The sequence below is a fragment of the Corythoichthys intestinalis genome, chromosome 10, assembly GCF_030265065.1.
Source record: "Corythoichthys intestinalis isolate RoL2023-P3 chromosome 10, ASM3026506v1, whole genome shotgun sequence".
Classification (NCBI taxonomy): Eukaryota; Metazoa; Chordata; class Actinopteri; order Syngnathiformes; family Syngnathidae; genus Corythoichthys; species Corythoichthys intestinalis.
Window position 1 is genome coordinate 36,358,460 of NC_080404.1, and position 18,366 is coordinate 36,376,825.

Sequence of the window (18,366 nt, forward strand, 5' to 3'; positions counted from 1 at the left end):
TTGACCACAAATCAGAAAAAAGTACGCAAAAGACTGAAAGGTTAAAGTGGTATTGAGTGACACTATTTGAAGAATTTGTATTGTTTTATTTATTTATACAAAAAAACATATATATATAAAAATACAGTAATTGTAAAAATAGCCGGCAGCCAGAATAATCATTTATGGCAGCTTATTTGTAATAAAAACTGAGCTAGATTGGTTCCGTCCTACAGTACATCTAACATGACTCAGCTCAACTCCATCAATGCAGCTCTGAGCTGTAAATCTACTGATCACATTACTACAAACATGCTGTATTTTAATTAGCTTCACCTAAGAATGATGAAGATGATGTCAGCTTGTACTTAGTTTTCCTTACGCTTCAAAATGTGTCCCTTCCCCTCTAGTCTGGTGCGCTTGTTGACATAAAAGTATAAGGTGCCATGATGCTCGTAACGCGAGCACTCACGTAGGTGAATTTATTGTACCTAAAGTCCTACGCAGCTATCCGCTAATGCTCTCTTTCCTCCTGCGGAGAAGGCGTGAGCGTACAAACAGCCGGCAGGAATGAAAGGCAGCGTGGAGGCGGAGGTAGGAGGAAGTTGCTTTTGTGCAAGTCAGAAGTGAGTCTTGAGTTAATGTTGTGAAAGGGGAGTCCAGTTAAAGTCGGAACTAGATTCCCAGAAAGTGCTTATTTGGGTTAAGCAAGTCAGCAGTCAAATTGAAGTACACAAGGGTGTTCTAACAAATGGATTGGACATCGGTCTCAGTCAATGGCAGCAAATGAGTTATGATGATGATTTTGATGTTTTGTGGGAGGCTGAAATTTCAATGTGAAAAGCAATGTTCAAAAAGTTCATTATCCATACTGACCAGTTAAGAGTTAAATTCAAAAACTTTTAAATGAACAAATTCAGTTCATAGTTTCTGATTTGAAATTTTGAACTGAGCTCTCTGTTCCAAAAATGAATTAGTTCATTAGTTGCAGTGCGCAGGATTTTTCAATATTTTATGAATTTTATTTGTAAGCCCAAAGAAACACAATAGAACACACTAGAACTTGGTTCATAAAGGTGCTACATTTGTCATGAATATTAATTGTATTGGTAAGTAAAACAGTCAGAGTCAAAGGCCATTGACAGTGCTACTACTTTTTTTTCATGTGAGTAAGAAGTTAAAAAGTGTGGAAAGCCAAGGACAGCGATAATCCTTGAATTAATTATAGGAGGATACCTTATTAAGTGCTGAGTCAGGCAGAGTAGGGCTGTTAAGAAACGTTCGTTTCAATACACGAGTTAAATTCATAGGCGGAGTTTGAATTTTGGGGCAGGGGAGGCACAAAATGTTGATGACCTCGAAGTCGCACCAGCCATAAAATGCCCAACGAAGAGGAAAAAAACATATATAAGTCGCACTGGAGTATAAATCGCATTTTTGGGGGAATTTTCTTGATAAAATCCAACACATAGAACAGATATGTCATCTTGAAAGGCAATTTGAAATAATAATACAATAGAGAACAACATGCTGAATAAGTGTACAGTATGATCATGTTACATGATGCATGAAACACGGAATGCGAACGTGCTATTAAGAGTTATTCAGATAGCATAAAGAACATGCTAACCAGTTTACCAAACCATAAGTGTCACTCCAAAACACCAAAATAACATGTGATATGATATAATAATGTGTTAATAATTTCACACATAAGTCGCTCCAGAGTATAAGTCGCACATCCAGCCAAACTATGAATAAAACTGCGATTTATAGTCCGAAAAATACGGTACAAGAATATTTATAATAATAAATTCAAAATGAACATTTTTCGTTTCTCATCATTCTTGAGGGGAATTCTAAATCACGCTGCTTAGGACAGCTGTACTTTTCGCCAAGATCGTCATCCATTGAATATGGTATGGCTGCCTGTGTCGTGCAAATGTAGTTACCCCTGTCAAAAATTGTATCCCCTGGGCGCACTGATTTGCTTGATTTACATGTTATGGTGATGTAGCTATCTCCGAGGTTTTAAAACATGGCCCATCCATCAAAAAAAAAAAAAATTCTGTCGTATAACGTAACATACGTACTGAACGTAAAAAAAGGCAATGTTTTACTGTATTACTCGTAGGATGACCTCTAACTGTTATCACTGTAATTCAAATCCTGTATGGAGTTTCTCCAATTTGATAAACGTTGATGTCCAAAATATATAAAACTCTGATTCTTTTCTGGCTTCAATAATTTTTTTAAGTCGACATAACTCATAACTAGTGTGTGTGTGTGCTCCCGCCACCAGGGAATAACATTTTTGACGGGGGTAACTACTTTGGCAATATGCTCTGTTATACAATTAGCATCTTTAGTGGGGCAAATTGAAACTCCGCTAACCATTTTGGCGGTGCTCGCTGGCGTTTCATGGTCCACATTTTCAATCCTTGATTCTCGCTCAGTAGTTGTCGCTTTTGAAAGCTTAGGTTTGAAAAAATTACACTTATCCATCTTGCCTCTTCTGTCCTTGGGTAGTTTTGGCTAAGCAAAGGAAATTACCGTCCAAGGTGCTATTAACATGATCTATTTGAAAAATATTTTTTACCCATTATAAAAATACATATATTTTTTCATTTAATTCGTTTTGTTGTTTGCGTTACAACTTTTATTGACAATATTTAACCGGAAAACTCTTAATTTTAAAATCATATATAGGAAAGTCAGTTACATGCAATGATACTTTCTGGCTGTCCCCCCCCCCCCCCCCCCCCCCCCCCCACCTTAAACTCCACGTATGGTTACATTGGTTAATAAATGTAATTTCATGTTTCATTAAGAAAAAGGATCAAATACATTAATAATAGGTAATAAAACTGCAGTAACAGTGCTCATTCAGTGCCACAGCAATTTTCTATTCTGAAATGCCTTAAGATACTTTGTTAGATGCGTTTATTATAAAGGTAAAACAAGTGTTGCAACAATACCACTTTTTCGTTCCCGGTACTGATACCTTGTTGTGTGGTATTGGCCAAAGCCGATACTTTAGCGATACAAGGTTTCGTTTTGTTTTTGTTTTTTTTGGGCAAAAATATACTTTATTCTTTTATTACTATATTACTGCATCCTCACATGAGTGTAAAGTAATTGATATCATGGTTTTGTCAGACACTGCTTAACTCACTGGCTGCCATTGAGGGCATTAGACATCCAACCCATTTTGAAGTGGGAGGGTGGTAGTGAATGAGCCCTCCGACTTTAACTACGTCCACCACTTCTACTAGTGATACTCATTTAAATTTACAACAGAAGGATGATTGGATGCCACACGATTGGACGTCCGTCATCGCCATGAGGAGGCCAATGAATTCTTCTACTGCGGTGTGCATAGCTGAATGCCATTTTCGGTAGAGCGACTGGCATTTGAAAACTAGATCTTAAAGAGTACAAATTGCCCATCGGGGCTTTATTTCTTAGTACTCCCCAATACTGACGAGATATTTTTAGTGCTGTATCGGTACCTATACTGATATTTGTATCGGTGCAACACTAGTTAAATTGGAAGTGGTCGCACTTGTAAAACACCATATAGGTGAAAATGTGTCATCTTGTTTGGTTGAAATGAAATCCTGCACCCACAGCGGGCCTTTGTGCAACAGGTTGGAGACCCCTGAGGTGCAACACTGGTATAAAGATAGTGTTGAATATATTTTGAGTTATGAGTATGATCACCACGCTGGAGAATCAATTCAGTGCAAATGAATAAGTGCTTTAAGATAATTCAGAAAAAGGACAGCCACAGCTGATGAGAATCTGGACTTGCACAGGAGCTGATTTACCACCTTGTTGCCCATAAAACACTTGAAAGGGCTTATTGCTTCCTCATGAGTGCTTGCATCGCTATTCAAAATACAAATCAGTAACAGAGAGCAAGTCACCTTGATAAACAACTCCCTCACATTGTCCGTTAGAGGTTGCGGTTCAGTTTGGTTACAAATCGGCCTGAGGTGCTCGCCATGTGATGTTTACTCAATGAGAGTGGTGCCCTGACAGACGGTCCATTTTGCTTTGGCAAGCCTCGGAGCTTCATCGCATGAACCTTTTTTTTTTTTCTTTACACATACTGAGTACACCATTTGCATTTGTGCATAGGACTCAACTAGGCATGTGCCAGTTACCGGTTTCAAGGTTTACCGTGGTATGAAAATGTCACGGTTTCAAAACCACTAAAATTTTCCGTCATACCGTAGGACGGTATTAGCTATTTTTTATGTCCCAAAAATGCAGCGAGAAATGGCTTGGAGCGGCAGCGCTCACCCCTCCCCCTCCAGTTGTTGCTGTCTTGTGTCTGTCGGTGACTTTACACCTGAGCCTTTTCTCTCCTCAAAAATGACAGTCGCTAGTATGGTATTAATATTAGGTATTAGTATATAAGGGTGTAACGGTACAAAAAAATCTCAGTTCGGTACGTACCTCGGTTTTGAGGTCACGGTTCAGTTCATTTTCGGTACAGTAAGAAAACAAAATGCAAAATATAAATGTGCTAGTTGTTTATTACACACCTTTGTGCTTTCAACAATAGGAACATTAGCCTAGACAAAGCTAGAATTCTCCTCAAAAAGTATTTAAAGATAATCCAACAACAATTTGCCTTTCAGGCCCCACGTATTGGTCAACTTTCTTTCTTCTGAAAGACGAAAAAAGAAGTCCTGTGCTAAAGAGAAAAGCAATCCCAATGACAAAGATTTTAACTTGTATTTTACAAATGAAATGCCTCAATGAATCATTTTTTTTCTTATGGACGGTTTTCAAAAGCTTTATTGGTGGATTTTCTCAAGTTAAAGCGCCACACAGAAATGAATAAATTTAATTGTGTAAGCAGGATCTGTGTATTATTCTTCTTGTTTAATTACAGGTGTTTTAGCTCATTTCAATTTATTTTATTTAAATGGGCCATTATTTATTTTATTATGTGTTTATATTTTACACATGTGATGTAGTATTCATTTATATTGTATATTTTATGTTGTATAACTTTAGTTCCTATGTGAATATTAGTTCCTACTTGTTTTGTTGTGGTAGGAGGGTTTTTATTATAGCAGAGAAGACATCAGTAAATCAACAAAGACAAGTCAACTGTGCCCCGATCTACCACTCGAGATCTGATGGACTCAAAAAGTGGGTTACGATTGCATTTTTACATGAGTGACTTCCGGTCTGCCCGATCCTAGCTACCGGTAGTAGTATTGACGCAGGAGGGTCGCGTCTCGCATCAAATAATAAACGCTGCCGTTCTTTTCGCGTGCGTTGTGTTAAGCCGCTTCTGGGACGCGTCTAACACGCGGCCGCACTGCGACTGGTGTGCATTGGCTGATTGACTTAAACGCCCGGCCACATTGTCGCGCCGTTGACGTTTCTGGGTTATACTGTCCTCTCGTGTTGGTCCTCATTATAGTAGAGAAGACGGAGTAAATATAATCTACACAAAGAAACTAACCCAATCGACTCACAGCCTCAAAAAGTAAGGGTTACATTACGTCAGAAACTCATTCGGTACGCCTCCGTTCCGAACCGAGCACCACATACCGAAACGGTTCAATACAAATACATGTACCGATACACCCTTAGTATTTCGGCTACTGAAAGGAACCAGACAGCAGCGGCTTACAGGGGGAAGGACATCCGATGTGCACGCAAGACCTCCAACGTGATTTCACATTTACGTGACCTCATTCGCTGTCATGAACGTTTCCCACCAGCTATGAGAGTTGACTCCAGGGTGCTTCGTGTGTCTAGCGATGGCAAAATATACTATAACGTAAGCTTGTTAACGAGGCTATTAACGTAGCTCGTTAGCATGCCAAGACAGCTAATGTGTTTCCTCACTATCCACTATAAGCGTTCTTTTGTTAAGTCTTTCGCCATTGTAAACATTTGTTCAAAATAATATTTTCATAATACAGCCTGTAGTATTTTTTTCTCTCTGGTGTCTTTCTGTGTTGAGAAAAGGTGTGTGTGGGGGTGCGGGTATGAAAATGTGTAAATAATGATACAAATCATGCACACGCGCTCCATCTCCGTTAATATTCAACTAATTAATAGTAGTAGTGGTGTAATAACACAGAAAAGGTGAACATACCCACATCCCTGCATCATAACTTGGACTGAGAAATATGAGCAAGTCTCGAAAAATGTTGCGATGGAGCGTTAAAGTCAGTGAAGTGCCTGCAATATATATACTGTATAGATACTGTATGTATTTTATTTAGAAGTGTTTTTATTTTTTTATGGAAAATAATTATTTTTGTTCTCATGTTTGTTTAGTAACTTGAGCTGTGGCAGTGGGTTTAGTCTAAGTTCTATTTATTATTTCAATTTTATTAAAATATTTCAGTTATTTATTTTTTTTGTTATTTTAACATTATATTCATGTTGATGTTCCAATTCGCAAATACAGTATGTTGTGAAAAATAAAAAAATCCTGTTCAATGGAATTTTTTCTTCAACCTGACCATCTCGAAATAAAACATTTTAGAGCTACAGTATAATTGCAATAATGTGAAACCGCGATATTTTTTTATAAGGTTATCATACCGTCAAAATCTCGTACGGGCACATTACTAGACTCAACCCTTCTTTGTAGTATCGTTTGATGTCACGTATAGGCTGCAGATATGAGCGACTGAAAACTTCATTTCCCTTTCCATCTACAGCGAGGTGACACTTATTTCTTAGCCCGGCTGACGTTTTCATGGCAGCGCAAATTGAATAGAGAGGAATATAATGGCGAGTATCAAAAGGCTTTGCTTTTCTATTCCACCGTCGTACGCTCAGCCAAACACATTCAATGACATGGATGAATGAGTTGAATCTCTAAATGCTGCATTTTTCATATGAAGCTATCAGTCAGTGGGAATTAAAAACTATATAAAAAAATTTTTTTCCAGTAAACTTCCTTCTCTATAATCACTGATATTGACGATGAGAGACATGAACTGGACATCCATTACAATTTCTTTTTCCTATTATTGCATCTCATTCTTTCAGGTGTGCATAGCCGCAAGCGTTTCGCTTCCCCTCCCGCCGTCAATTACAGCACTTTGTCTCTGGAGGCCGACGGCCGCCGTCTCTTCATCGGTGCCCGTGAGGCCGCGTTCTCTTTGGATGCCTCGGACATTGAGGCCGTCCCGGCCCTCACCGTGAGTCCGGCGCATCATTTGTGCAATGTAACCTGTTTTTATCTTACTGTACTTTGAATTACATCAGATTGTGTGGGAGGCTTCCCCCGAGCAAAAGCAGCAATGTCTTCTCAAGGGAAAAGACAACAAGGTGGCTGTTTCACTTTTTCTCCTCATTTTGTATTTATAGCCTCACTAAATGTTCTTTTATTTCTACTCCCACGCCAGACCGAGTGTTTCAATCACATCCGCTTCCTGCAAAGGTTCAACGCCACGCACCTCTACATGTGCGGGACTTACGCCTTCAGGCCTTTGTGCGCTTACATAGTATGTTCAAACCATTCTTGTGACTTAAACTACCATGGATATAACTCAAATGAAGTGTAAAACAAAAGTTTGCAAGTCTCCCACATTGAGCGTGTTTCTCACACATTTCTTATAATTCGCCTCTTCTTTGTTTTTGTATAAACAATTTTTTATCTATTTATTTATTTATTTTTGAACAAAATCTATAGGTCACACTATAGGTTTTTATTACACATGCCACAAGAGTGGCTTCATTGTTGTTTCCAGCAATACAAAAACATGCCACACATCCAACCCTTAGGCCTGACCTAGGCGTTTATTTTCTATCGGGGGCTACATGAAATTACTTTAATCTGATCGAGCGCTGTTCTAATTATAGCTAGAACAATTTTTTTTTGTTCTTTCATTGATTGATTCTCATTTACATGTAAAAATTCTATAAAATGCGACAAAGCAGTCTTTACTGATTTATTTACATTAACTAATAGATATTATACAGCGTTGTATTAATGCGTTTTTAAAACTGGTTTAACAGCGCCTCCTGATTTAGACTACAATGTAAAAAATAGAAAAAAGTTTCTGTTACGGCATTCTCAAACATCCAACATTTTCTCTCCGTCAGATTTGCACAACCATTTGTTAGACCTGGATGTAAAACAGTCTCGATTCTTGGTTAAAAGCAAAAAAAAAAAAAAAAGAAAGAAAGAAAGGGGAGTTAGCTTTTATTTTTTTGTAAATATGTTTGAATGTGCTGCTAGTTAAGTCACTGTGGCGGCCCCCTTAGTACAACAAAAAGCTTTTTCCGCTGAAAATTCTTGTGAATAAATGCTTAAATTCCTGAATTGCTTATAGATATGGATGTAAAAAAGTCTCAATTGTTGGTTAAAAGCGGGAAAAAAACTGGGCAGTTAGCTTTTATTTTACGTAAATATGTCGAATGTGCTGCTAGTTAAGTCACTGTGGCGGCGGCGCCCTTAGCACAACAAAGAGCTTTTTTCGCTGAAAATTCTTGGGAATAAATGCTTAAATCCCTGAATTCTTTATAGAACAGTCTTGATTCTTGTTAAAAGCAAAAAAAAAAAAACTATATATGTCAAATGTGCTGCTAGTTAAGTCACTGTGGTTGCCTTCTTAGTCCTTAGTACAACAAAGAGCGTTTTGCGTTGAAATTTCTTGTTAATAAATGCTTAAATCACTGAATTCTTTGAATTTTAGTTGAGGTCTAAAGGGTTTCCCTGAGGATTTTTTGGAAGCTGTGGTGGTGGTGGGCTGCACCGAAGTCTGACAGCTCTACATGTTTTTTTTAACAACATTTATTTTTTTCCAAGAAGAACCATAACAAAGATCTATTTGAAATATTTCATTAGCTAGCCTAATGAAATATTTCGAAATGTGACTGTCTACATTTACGATGGAGTACTGGGTCCCCCAAAAAAAAAATTAAATAAAATGACTACGAAATTAAATTTGCAACGAGGGGGAAAAAATATGATTACGTAAGGGTAATGTAGCTGTACACCGCAATGCACTTTACATACATGAACCCGAAGCATTAGCTTAGATCATTCTGTGGATAATAATTTGATGTAGATGAGGCAAGAGAAAAAAAGTCAAACTATTACTACAAGAATGAATGTCGAATTGTTGATGGGGCTAATGTAGCTGAATAAGCAGCTACGAACTTCACTTAGCACGTTGCCGCCTCTGTTAAAATCAACAATATTGAAAGCATCTTGTGTTTTAGAATCGGTTTAACAAATAAGGAAATCCTTAATATTTTGCCTCATCTACATCAAATTATAATCAATAGAAGGATTTATACTAATGCTTCGGCATAGCTCTCAGCTAGGGCACATGTACGTAAAATGCGTAGCAGTTGATTACAGCTACATTACCCTTACTTAATAATACAACTGTTTTTTTCATTGTAGCAATAGTACTTACATATTTTCTTTTTTCTTTATTTGGCCCATATACAGTATGCACTACATTACCACAACAATAACAGTCCTTCTTTTAACGCACCCTCGTCCATTGACAACTTAAATCTTTTCTAAATACTTCAATACTATATACAGTGGTACTACCAGTGACATCAGCAACGAACAAATGTTATGCTAGGACATGACCATTCGGGTAAAACACGCCAAAAAGAACCTAAACGTCATGTCGATGTCAATATTAAGGTCGTTTTCACAGGTTTAAACCAGAAATACATTCATAAATACCTTTCTATTGATTTTTCTCCCGACTCCGCGCCAACATAGTCAGACTCAAGCTTGCAACAGGAGAACCCGATGTGATTTTCAAAATAAAGCGTGTGAAGGAACAATTTGTATTTGACGTGCTATTTCGACTACTTCTGGCAAATAGTGGGTAAATAATGAGCTACAGATAGTCATTTAGATGTATTGTTAAAGTATACAAATCATAAATTAGAATGTATCTTAAAAAAAAAAAAACATCTCATTTGCAAGGCGTGGCGGTGTTTATTTTGGTGTGGCGGCACGCCACAAATTTTTTATATGTAGGGGAAACCCTTGTGTATATCCGTCACTGGGAAAGAACATTGTAATTGGAGATTCGCGCCGCTGAAGGAAGAACTTGGGATGTCGCCCGTGGGACATTTATGTTTATTGCTAGCAAAGTCACCTTCTCCAATGTGCGCTCTCTGTCAATCCAACTCTTCTATTTTTCCTCGTGTTTGGGGACATACAGGCAATTTAAATTTATAGTGAATATGCACAGCAACAAATGAGCCAAAACTTTCACTGCTTGACCTTGGCCTTCTATTTAGCAATCTATGAGGCTTGTTGAGAATGCAGAATGCTCAACTAATCTGAGGAAAAGGCTCTATTGTATTTCTATTTCAATATTCTCCCGATTACATTCATTTAAATCGAATGCTGCCCCAACCTTGAGCCTCCCGAGCTTACACTGGCGCTTATCTCAACCGCGCTCTAGCCTTGAGACAAACAAGGCCACATCGCAGGTGTCTGGTTGCTATGGCAACACAAATCTTTGACACGTTCAGTTAGGGAACACAAAGCTTTAATAGTGCATCCTTTTCTTTTACAGGACACTGAGAATTTTTTGATGTCTCGGCCTGAGGAAGGTCGAGACAAATGTCCTTATGGCCCAACGACAGGATACACCGGCCTCATCGTTGGTAGGGACCTTCTACACGCACCTAGTGGTCACCATACAAAACGAATAAACAGTACTGTAATCCTTCACGACTCGATTTGTCCGTCAGACCAGGAACTGTTTACGGCTTCCCAGTACGAGTTTCGAAGATTCCCGGACATCCGTCGCAACTCTCCGACACTCAAGACAGAGGACGCGCCAACACGGTGGCTCAACGGTAGGCGGACAAAATGCTTCAAAGTCTTGTAAATTTTTAAGCACAGAGTATCACCAACATTAATTCATTGCATTGACTGTTTTTCAAAATACAGTGATACCTCGAGATACGATCGCTTCGACATGCGATTCTTTCAACATCTGACATAAAATTTGACTCGTCATTTTTCTCGACATATGACGTGCTCGAAATATGACGATTTATGGCAGCGTCGCAATTTCATTGCTTTCCCGCAAGACCGACGCACGGCGGATTTTTTTATGTGAGAAATCAATGTGTACAAAAGGTTAGTGCAGGTGGTGAAAAAAACAAAAAGGGTACGCCTACCATTGAAATTAAGAAAGAAATGATAGAAAAATATGAGCGTGGTGTGTGCGTCCGTGAACTGGCTCCACAATATGGCCGGAATATGTCTATTACGATTTCGAGGACGACTGTCATTAATATTATTATTATTGTAACATCGGCAAGGAAGTTGCCAGCTTCATCGGGTTTTTAACCATTTATTTCAGATTTTTTGCTACACAACACGGCTACTATCCGCTGTAGCCGACGCCAACAACAACAGAACATTAAAAGAGGAAGTAAAACTTAGCACTCTTCCGCAACCCTCCCACTCTCGCGTCAGTCACATAGTGCGTTCAGGAACAGCATGCAAAACACAATCGCCACATTAGAACCTGATTCGTTACATTCTTATTATTATTCCGATTTATGTTTTTTTTGTTTTGCTACATGTGTAAATGCTATTTGTAATTGTCCCTGCAGTATTTATTAAGGATTTAGCATCGTTTTTTTGGGCTGTGGAACGAGTTAATCAAATTATAATGCATTCTTATGGGAAAATCTCGCTCAGCGTACGACCATTTCGACTTACAAACCAGGTGCTGGAACAAATTAAATTTGTCTGTAGAGGTTCCACTGTATCTGTGAATTATAATTATAGCTGTCAAAGTTAAAGCATTTACTTTCGTCTACAGACAGCACTAATTAAAATCAAACAACAACAAAATTAATGAAATTAAATCGATTTAGCTCCTTAAATAATGGTCAAATTAGTTTACGCAGAATTTATAGGGGAAGATGGTTCTGAAAGCCAGCGAACTTAAAACAATTAGACCAAGAGAAATAAAAGTGCTCAGATTTAAAACAAGACGGCGATGGCGAATGCAATTGATGATCTCTTGCTATCGGGAAATGATTTTGAAGTTATTTAAAAACTTTTGACGCTGATTAAGCAGTCGAACAGCACTTTATAGCAACTCGAAATGTTCACTTGTTTACATATTTGTTGTATGGTAAGTTACTCAAGACTTAAAAGCTTAAAAGCTAAACTTTTTACTTAAATATGCATGTCCTACCTGCAATGAATGAGCTGTAGGGTCAATAAACGCCATCTTTTTCGACAGACATGTCCACCTTTTACGTGCCGTTTTGAGGCTGTGTAAAAGGTTCTCAATTCATGCATTTCAGGGCAATCTCACGCCCTACGCCATAACTTACATTTCACATTTTGCGTGTTTTCTTTACTTTATTGCTGCTGCGCCATTTTCTTCTTTTGTGAAAGGCAGCTGAAAAATTCCCCATTTGCTTCGAACAACAGCCAAGGCCAAAGCAGTTGACCCCTGGCATCAGTTGTGAATCTTCTTTAATACTATTTCACTTAGATTATTTCAACATAAAAAATGAAGAGAATAAACTCACTGCTTACAAGCTGTGCACCTAGGCCGTCACGTGACATGCTATACATCAAAACAATGAGTTTCTCCTTTTAAATTTTATAACCATCTCCCACTATGAACTCTTGACAGAAATGATCATATAAAAAAACACGAAGCAAGAATTTCATACTGTATTTTACAAGTGCATTTTTATTATTTCAATCAAATCAAATATTAAAGCAACACTAAGGAACTTTTCAACCTTTACAAAAAATTTTCATATCATTTGTGATGATATGTCGACTGACAACTAGTTGAATGACACCTCTGTTATGGCCTATGGGTGTCTGTATCGCTTTCACCGGCACTAATTAACTTTGAGGCTGGCGGCAAAAACCCTGCCACACAAAAAAATTACAAATGGGTTGACTGCTTTACGGCATACATCACTTCTTTTGACAAAGATCAGATCACATTTGATGGTGATTTTAAACAAAAATGTGAGAAATTCCAAATGGTTCAGAAACTTTTTTATACCACTGTATGTCATCAGTTAGATTGTCATTATTGTATATTTTTAATTAAAAATATATATTTTATCACTAAACAGTTTTCCATTGCCAATAAAACAATTGAACGGTAGAGAATAAACATAATCATTCAAACAATAATTTTGTTTTGTTTTACCATTCTTCCAGAGGCCAACTTTGTGGGCTCAGCGCTGGTGAGGGAGAGCCGCAGCACACTGGGCGATGACGACAAGATCTACTTCTTCTTCAATGAAGGCGTAGGCCAGCAGCAGAGCGCCGCCTCTGGCGCCCACAGCCGGGTGGCGCGAGTTGCTCGAATCTGCAAGGTGAGCCCAACCTCAGTTAAAGATACTTGAAAACCGAGCAGAAATCGCTTGCGGTTCACAGTTAGTGAAGTTGGCTGTATGTGTCGCTAAAGCGCATGTATGAAAATCAGACAATAACGAAGAACATTTTTGCTATAATTAGTTAGGTGTTATTTTAATTTAACTTAAAGGTACTATATGGAATTGATAGTGTTCCTGCAAAATACTGTTTTACACCATGCATGCTCCACCAATGCCCTGGTAAGTACAAACAGCCCTGACATTTTAACTGAGACGGCCCCAAAGCCCTTTTTCTTTCCTTGAGTAGAGAAGGTTCGCGTCGAACACAGGGCGAACACGTGCCTGTGCACGTCCTCGTGTCAACTGCCAAACTCGCTTGGCAAAAACACTGCATATGCGAGCCATTAACTGTCCACAATTTACCATGGATTCTGCAGACAATAAGAAGAGACCGGCTTCAATACATTCACATCGACTTGGTATGGGAACCCATCACGCGATGAGGAAAAAACAGGTCCGATCTGAATGTTGCGTCAAACCTGAGTTATGCTTCTGCGTTGCGGTGATGGTGTAGCGGCAATGTAGACCCTACGGCGTCAATGAGCATTCGATAGTTCTGCGGCAAGGGAACGCGTTGCTCTGTAATTCACTGCCAAGCCTCTAGAGGGGTGTGGCATTGTGTTGGTACGGTTTTGGGGGACTCTTGTCAACTTCCTTTAGTTTTCTTCCGGTTAACAACAATGCCAACGGAGATGGAAAGCTTGTATGTGGATTTTCAGCTCATCAACAATGAACAACAAATGTTGACCATACAAATGTTGAGGTGGAGGCGACGCAGAAGACAGTTGCGGAGGCGGTCTGTCCGACTGTTAATGCCGCACAGAGACTGGCAGTCACATTACGAATTCGAGCATTGGGTGGAAGCCAGCAAGGTGCGCTGTCCAGCGTTTTGTCCGATTTCTTTGCCTTGTCCTACAGCCAGCCAGTGGGAAGCCATAGCAGATTTCTGGCGGCTATGGAAATTCCCCAAACTGTGATGGAAGCCTTGATGGTAAACACTTTATCATAAAAGCACTGACCAATCACAGTCCATTTGCGTAACGTCACCATGCGTTGACGTGACTCCCAGTCAGGATTCTGTGGAGGTGGACGTCAGGCTACGGCGGAGGGTCGTAAATCTGGTCTGCCTTGACGGCGTAGGTCTGCCCCAGAAGCATAACCCAGCCTTCAGACTCCAAGCTATATGTTCGTTCCCGTACAAGCATGCACGCCAAGCAAGAGCTTAACACAGCGGCTGCAGTTACGCTTTAAGCCGAATGTTGCAGGCGCGAATAAAAAAGTGACAAACTCCATATCGAAGCTTTAAGTTCATTTTTGTTAGTTTGAATACATCTTTAATGTTGTCTTGTTTTTTAAAAATGCATTTTACTTTATTTACTGTTATAGTTTTTTAATACTAAAGAGTAGGGTTGTTCCGATCATGTTTTTTTGCTCCCGATCCGATCCCGATCGTTTTAGTTTGAGTGTCTGCCGAACCCAATATTTCCCGATCCGATTGCTTTTTTTTGCTCCCGATTCAATTCCAATCATTCCCGATAATTTTTCCCGATCATATACATTTTGGCAATGCATTAAGAAAAAAATGAATAAAACTCGGACGAATATATACATTCAACATACAGTACATAAGTACTGTATTTGTTTATTATGACAATAAATCCTCAAGATGGCATATACATTATATATATTCTTTCTGTGAGAGGGATCCACGGATAGAAAGACTTGTGACTTTGTATATTGTGACTAAATATTGCTATCTAGTGTATTTGTTGAGCTTTCAGTAAATGATACTGTAGCCATGCCCAAATGCATGATGGGAAGTGGAACCATGACTGTGTGTAGTGCTACCAGTTGATACATCTTCTCTGCGTTGGGAAATAACATAAGGTATTAAGAAAAAGATCAATTGCTACCTTGCTTTCCATGATATTTCTAATCGTAGGGAGAGGGATTGTAAGGCTTTAGCCAATTAAAAAAAAGGCTCCAAAGGCTGCCAAAATTCACTCTACACATTTTACGCTGCCTTTTATCTCTCTATATAGGTAAAATGGCGTCATTACAGATTGAGCGCGACAATGCGTGAGTGGGTCGTGCAGTGCATGCATTAATTGCGTTAAATATTTTAACGTGATACATTTTTTAAAAAAATAATTACCGCCGTTATCGGGATAAATTTGATAACCCTACCTTAAGCCTAAACTAAAGACTCTGGATGAGTGTAACATATTATGTCTGTAACATTAAATACAATTAGAAAACGATTTAATTAAAAAATATACTGTAAATATATTTAAAAAAAGGCATGGCTGATATTTTTTTGCCAATTCCGATACTTTGAAAATGACGTGATCGGGACATCTCTACTAAAGAGTATGTAGATAATCGTAGTAGTAGGGGAGGCATGCTGGCTAAGTGGTTAGCACCTCTGCCTCATAGTTGTGAAATCAAGGGTTCATTCCTGGGCTCTGGCCTTCCTATGTGGAGTTTGCATGTTCTACCCATGCCTGTGTGGGTTTTCTCCAGGTATTCTGGTTTCCTCCCATATCACAAAAACATGCATGGTAGGCTAACTAAACAATGTCCTGCATACTGCCCAGTGCCCATAGTTGGCTGGGGTAGGCTCCAGCAGTTGTGACCCTTGTGATAAGCGGAACAGAAGATGAAAGAGTATGAATAAAACTAATTGGCAAAGAGAAAAACAATTGACATTTTTACTTAGTTTGGTAAATGTTTTTTTTAATTTAAATTATTTGTATTTGAATGCATTTCCGAAAGTGTAAATACCTGTCCCCGTTAGGGCGACCGAGGAGGCCTCCTGACGCTACAAAAGCGCTGGACATCATTCCTCAAGGTGCGGCTGGCGTGCTCCCTGCCTGAGTATGACTTCTACTTCAATGAACTGCGCAGCATCTTCGTCATGCCAGGAGATGCGACGCGAGACACACTCTTCTATGCCATCTTTGGCCTGGGTTGGTGAGTTGAAAAATGCAGATTAAAATCTACTTTGCAGTGTTATTGATTGATTTTACTGATTAGAAATCTATCACTGTCAGTGGGAACCAATCAGTAAAAGATGATTCTTCCCTTTATCTTCTAATTTTCATCTTTTCAACACTCTGCTCATCCACTGTACTTCAGGGGTTACCATGGTAACGACTGGTTTATCACTGGTGCCGCTCTGCTTTCACTCACTGTGTATGTCTTTCAAATTAAAAAAAAAAAATTAGGAAGAGCGTAAAGGCGTCTGCGTTGTGTCGCTTCTCGTTGTCTGACATCCAAGACGCCTTTGGAGGACCTTACATGGAGACGCAAGACTCTGGCTCTAACTGGAAAGAGTACACTGGAAAAATTCCTGAGCCAAGACCTGGAACGGTAAACACACACACATGCATGTACAGTATTGCCTTGACTTGTGATTGAAGCAATTTAAATGCACAAAGGGGATTTTTATTTGGTAGTATCACCGTTGATTGTCCGTAACTGTACCGTTATTTGTAATATTTTGAAACTTTGTAATATTTTTACTAAGACTAGAACTAACAACTACACAATAGAATTAGTTTTAATATTTCTTCTTAATAGTCATTAAATATTACTCAGTCATTTGATTATTTTCATTATTATTGGTCAGTTGCTGTTATTCACACATACTGTATAATATACTAGCAGTAAGGCCCTGCGTTGCTGGGCATACTACTTGTGCTGGGTTGTTGGGGCCAAGGTTTGTTAAATCAACACATAGGAAATGTATAAATCGGGGCTTCCTCATGATTTTTTAAATGTCCAGTTGCCAAAAGTTTGGACGCACCTCATTAAATGCAACACAAATGAAGGTCCCAACCCCATTGATAGAGCAATGAATACCACTAATTAACCCTGAAAAGGCATACCTGTGAAGTAAAAAACATTTTAGGTGACTCCCTTTTGAAACTCATCAAGAGAATGGCAAGATGTTGCAAAAAAGTAATCAGAGCAAAGGGTGGCTACTTTGAAGGTACTAGAATATTATACCGGTACATGTTTTTAGTTATTTCACCTTTTTTTTTTTTTTTTGTTTTTTTGTTTTTTGCTAGGTACATAATTCCTACAGTGAGAATTTACAATGTAAATAGTCATGAAAATAAAGAAAACGCACAAATGAGAAGGTGTGTCCAAACGTTTTAGCTTGTACTGTATGCTGGATGGATTTATTGAGCTGTATGGCCTGGCGTTGTTCGGGTGAAAAAGTGAAAATAGGCATTTTCAATGCTAATTTTTTGAGTTTCGAATTAATTTTCCGTACTAAAGGCCTACTGAGATGAAACCCATCTAAGAACACTCCCGGAGACATAAAGTAAAACTGTGTACAATTTTGTCAAAATCCGCCCAGCCGTTTCGGTGTCCATAAAACACGAACACACAGCCACACAGACCAACTTGTCTTTATAGAGATTAAGATATCCAGCCAAAATGAATCCCTTATTAATATTCCGGAAACAATTTTTCGAAATCCAGCAACTTTTTGTGGAGTCATTGATGATATGTCAGGCACTGTCAATAGAAGCCATTGAGTTAAATGAGTGCACTATGAATGATTAAATCAGGACAGGTCATCACTAATCGTGTATAATTCATTCTTATATTATTTAATAATTTCATGATTTGACTTGGAGCTGGGCCAAAAGTTGGGGTACAAACTGACAGTAGACCTAGAAAGCCTCATCTTTGGCACCGAACTGCTCAATTGACTAATTTTTTTCCTCCCTTAGTGCATGACAGATGCCACGAGAGCGCGGGGCATCAACGTGTCCACCTCACTGCCCGACGATGTGCTCAACTTTGTCCGAAGGCACCCGCTAATGTCCCGGCAGGTCCAGGCTTTGGACCGTCACCCTCTGTTGTTCAGAAGGACCACAGATTACACGCACATGGCTGTGATAGCTGTCCTAGGCTTGGATGGACTACAATATCATGTGTTATACATGGGAACAG

General features: G+C 38.9%; 1 protein-coding gene across 3 annotated transcripts in view; it reads left to right on the plus strand.

Annotated features, from left to right (window-relative positions):
* LOC130922959 (semaphorin-4G) overlaps positions 1-18,366 on the plus strand; it is a 46,182-nt gene that overhangs the window by 15,931 nt on the left and 11,885 nt on the right. For all 3 annotated transcript variants that reach the window (XM_057848264.1, XM_057848265.1, XM_057848263.1), the window contains exons 3-11: positions 7,018-7,169; positions 7,237-7,299; positions 7,377-7,475; positions 10,533-10,623; positions 10,711-10,818; positions 13,178-13,335; positions 16,193-16,368; positions 16,623-16,767; positions 18,144-18,366. In XM_057848264.1, the coding sequence (XP_057704247.1) occupies positions 7,018-7,169; positions 7,237-7,299; positions 7,377-7,475; positions 10,533-10,623; positions 10,711-10,818; positions 13,178-13,335; positions 16,193-16,368; positions 16,623-16,767; positions 18,144-18,366 (1,215 nt within the window). The remainder of the gene's footprint in view (positions 1-7,017; positions 7,170-7,236; positions 7,300-7,376; positions 7,476-10,532; positions 10,624-10,710; positions 10,819-13,177; positions 13,336-16,192; positions 16,369-16,622; positions 16,768-18,143) is intronic.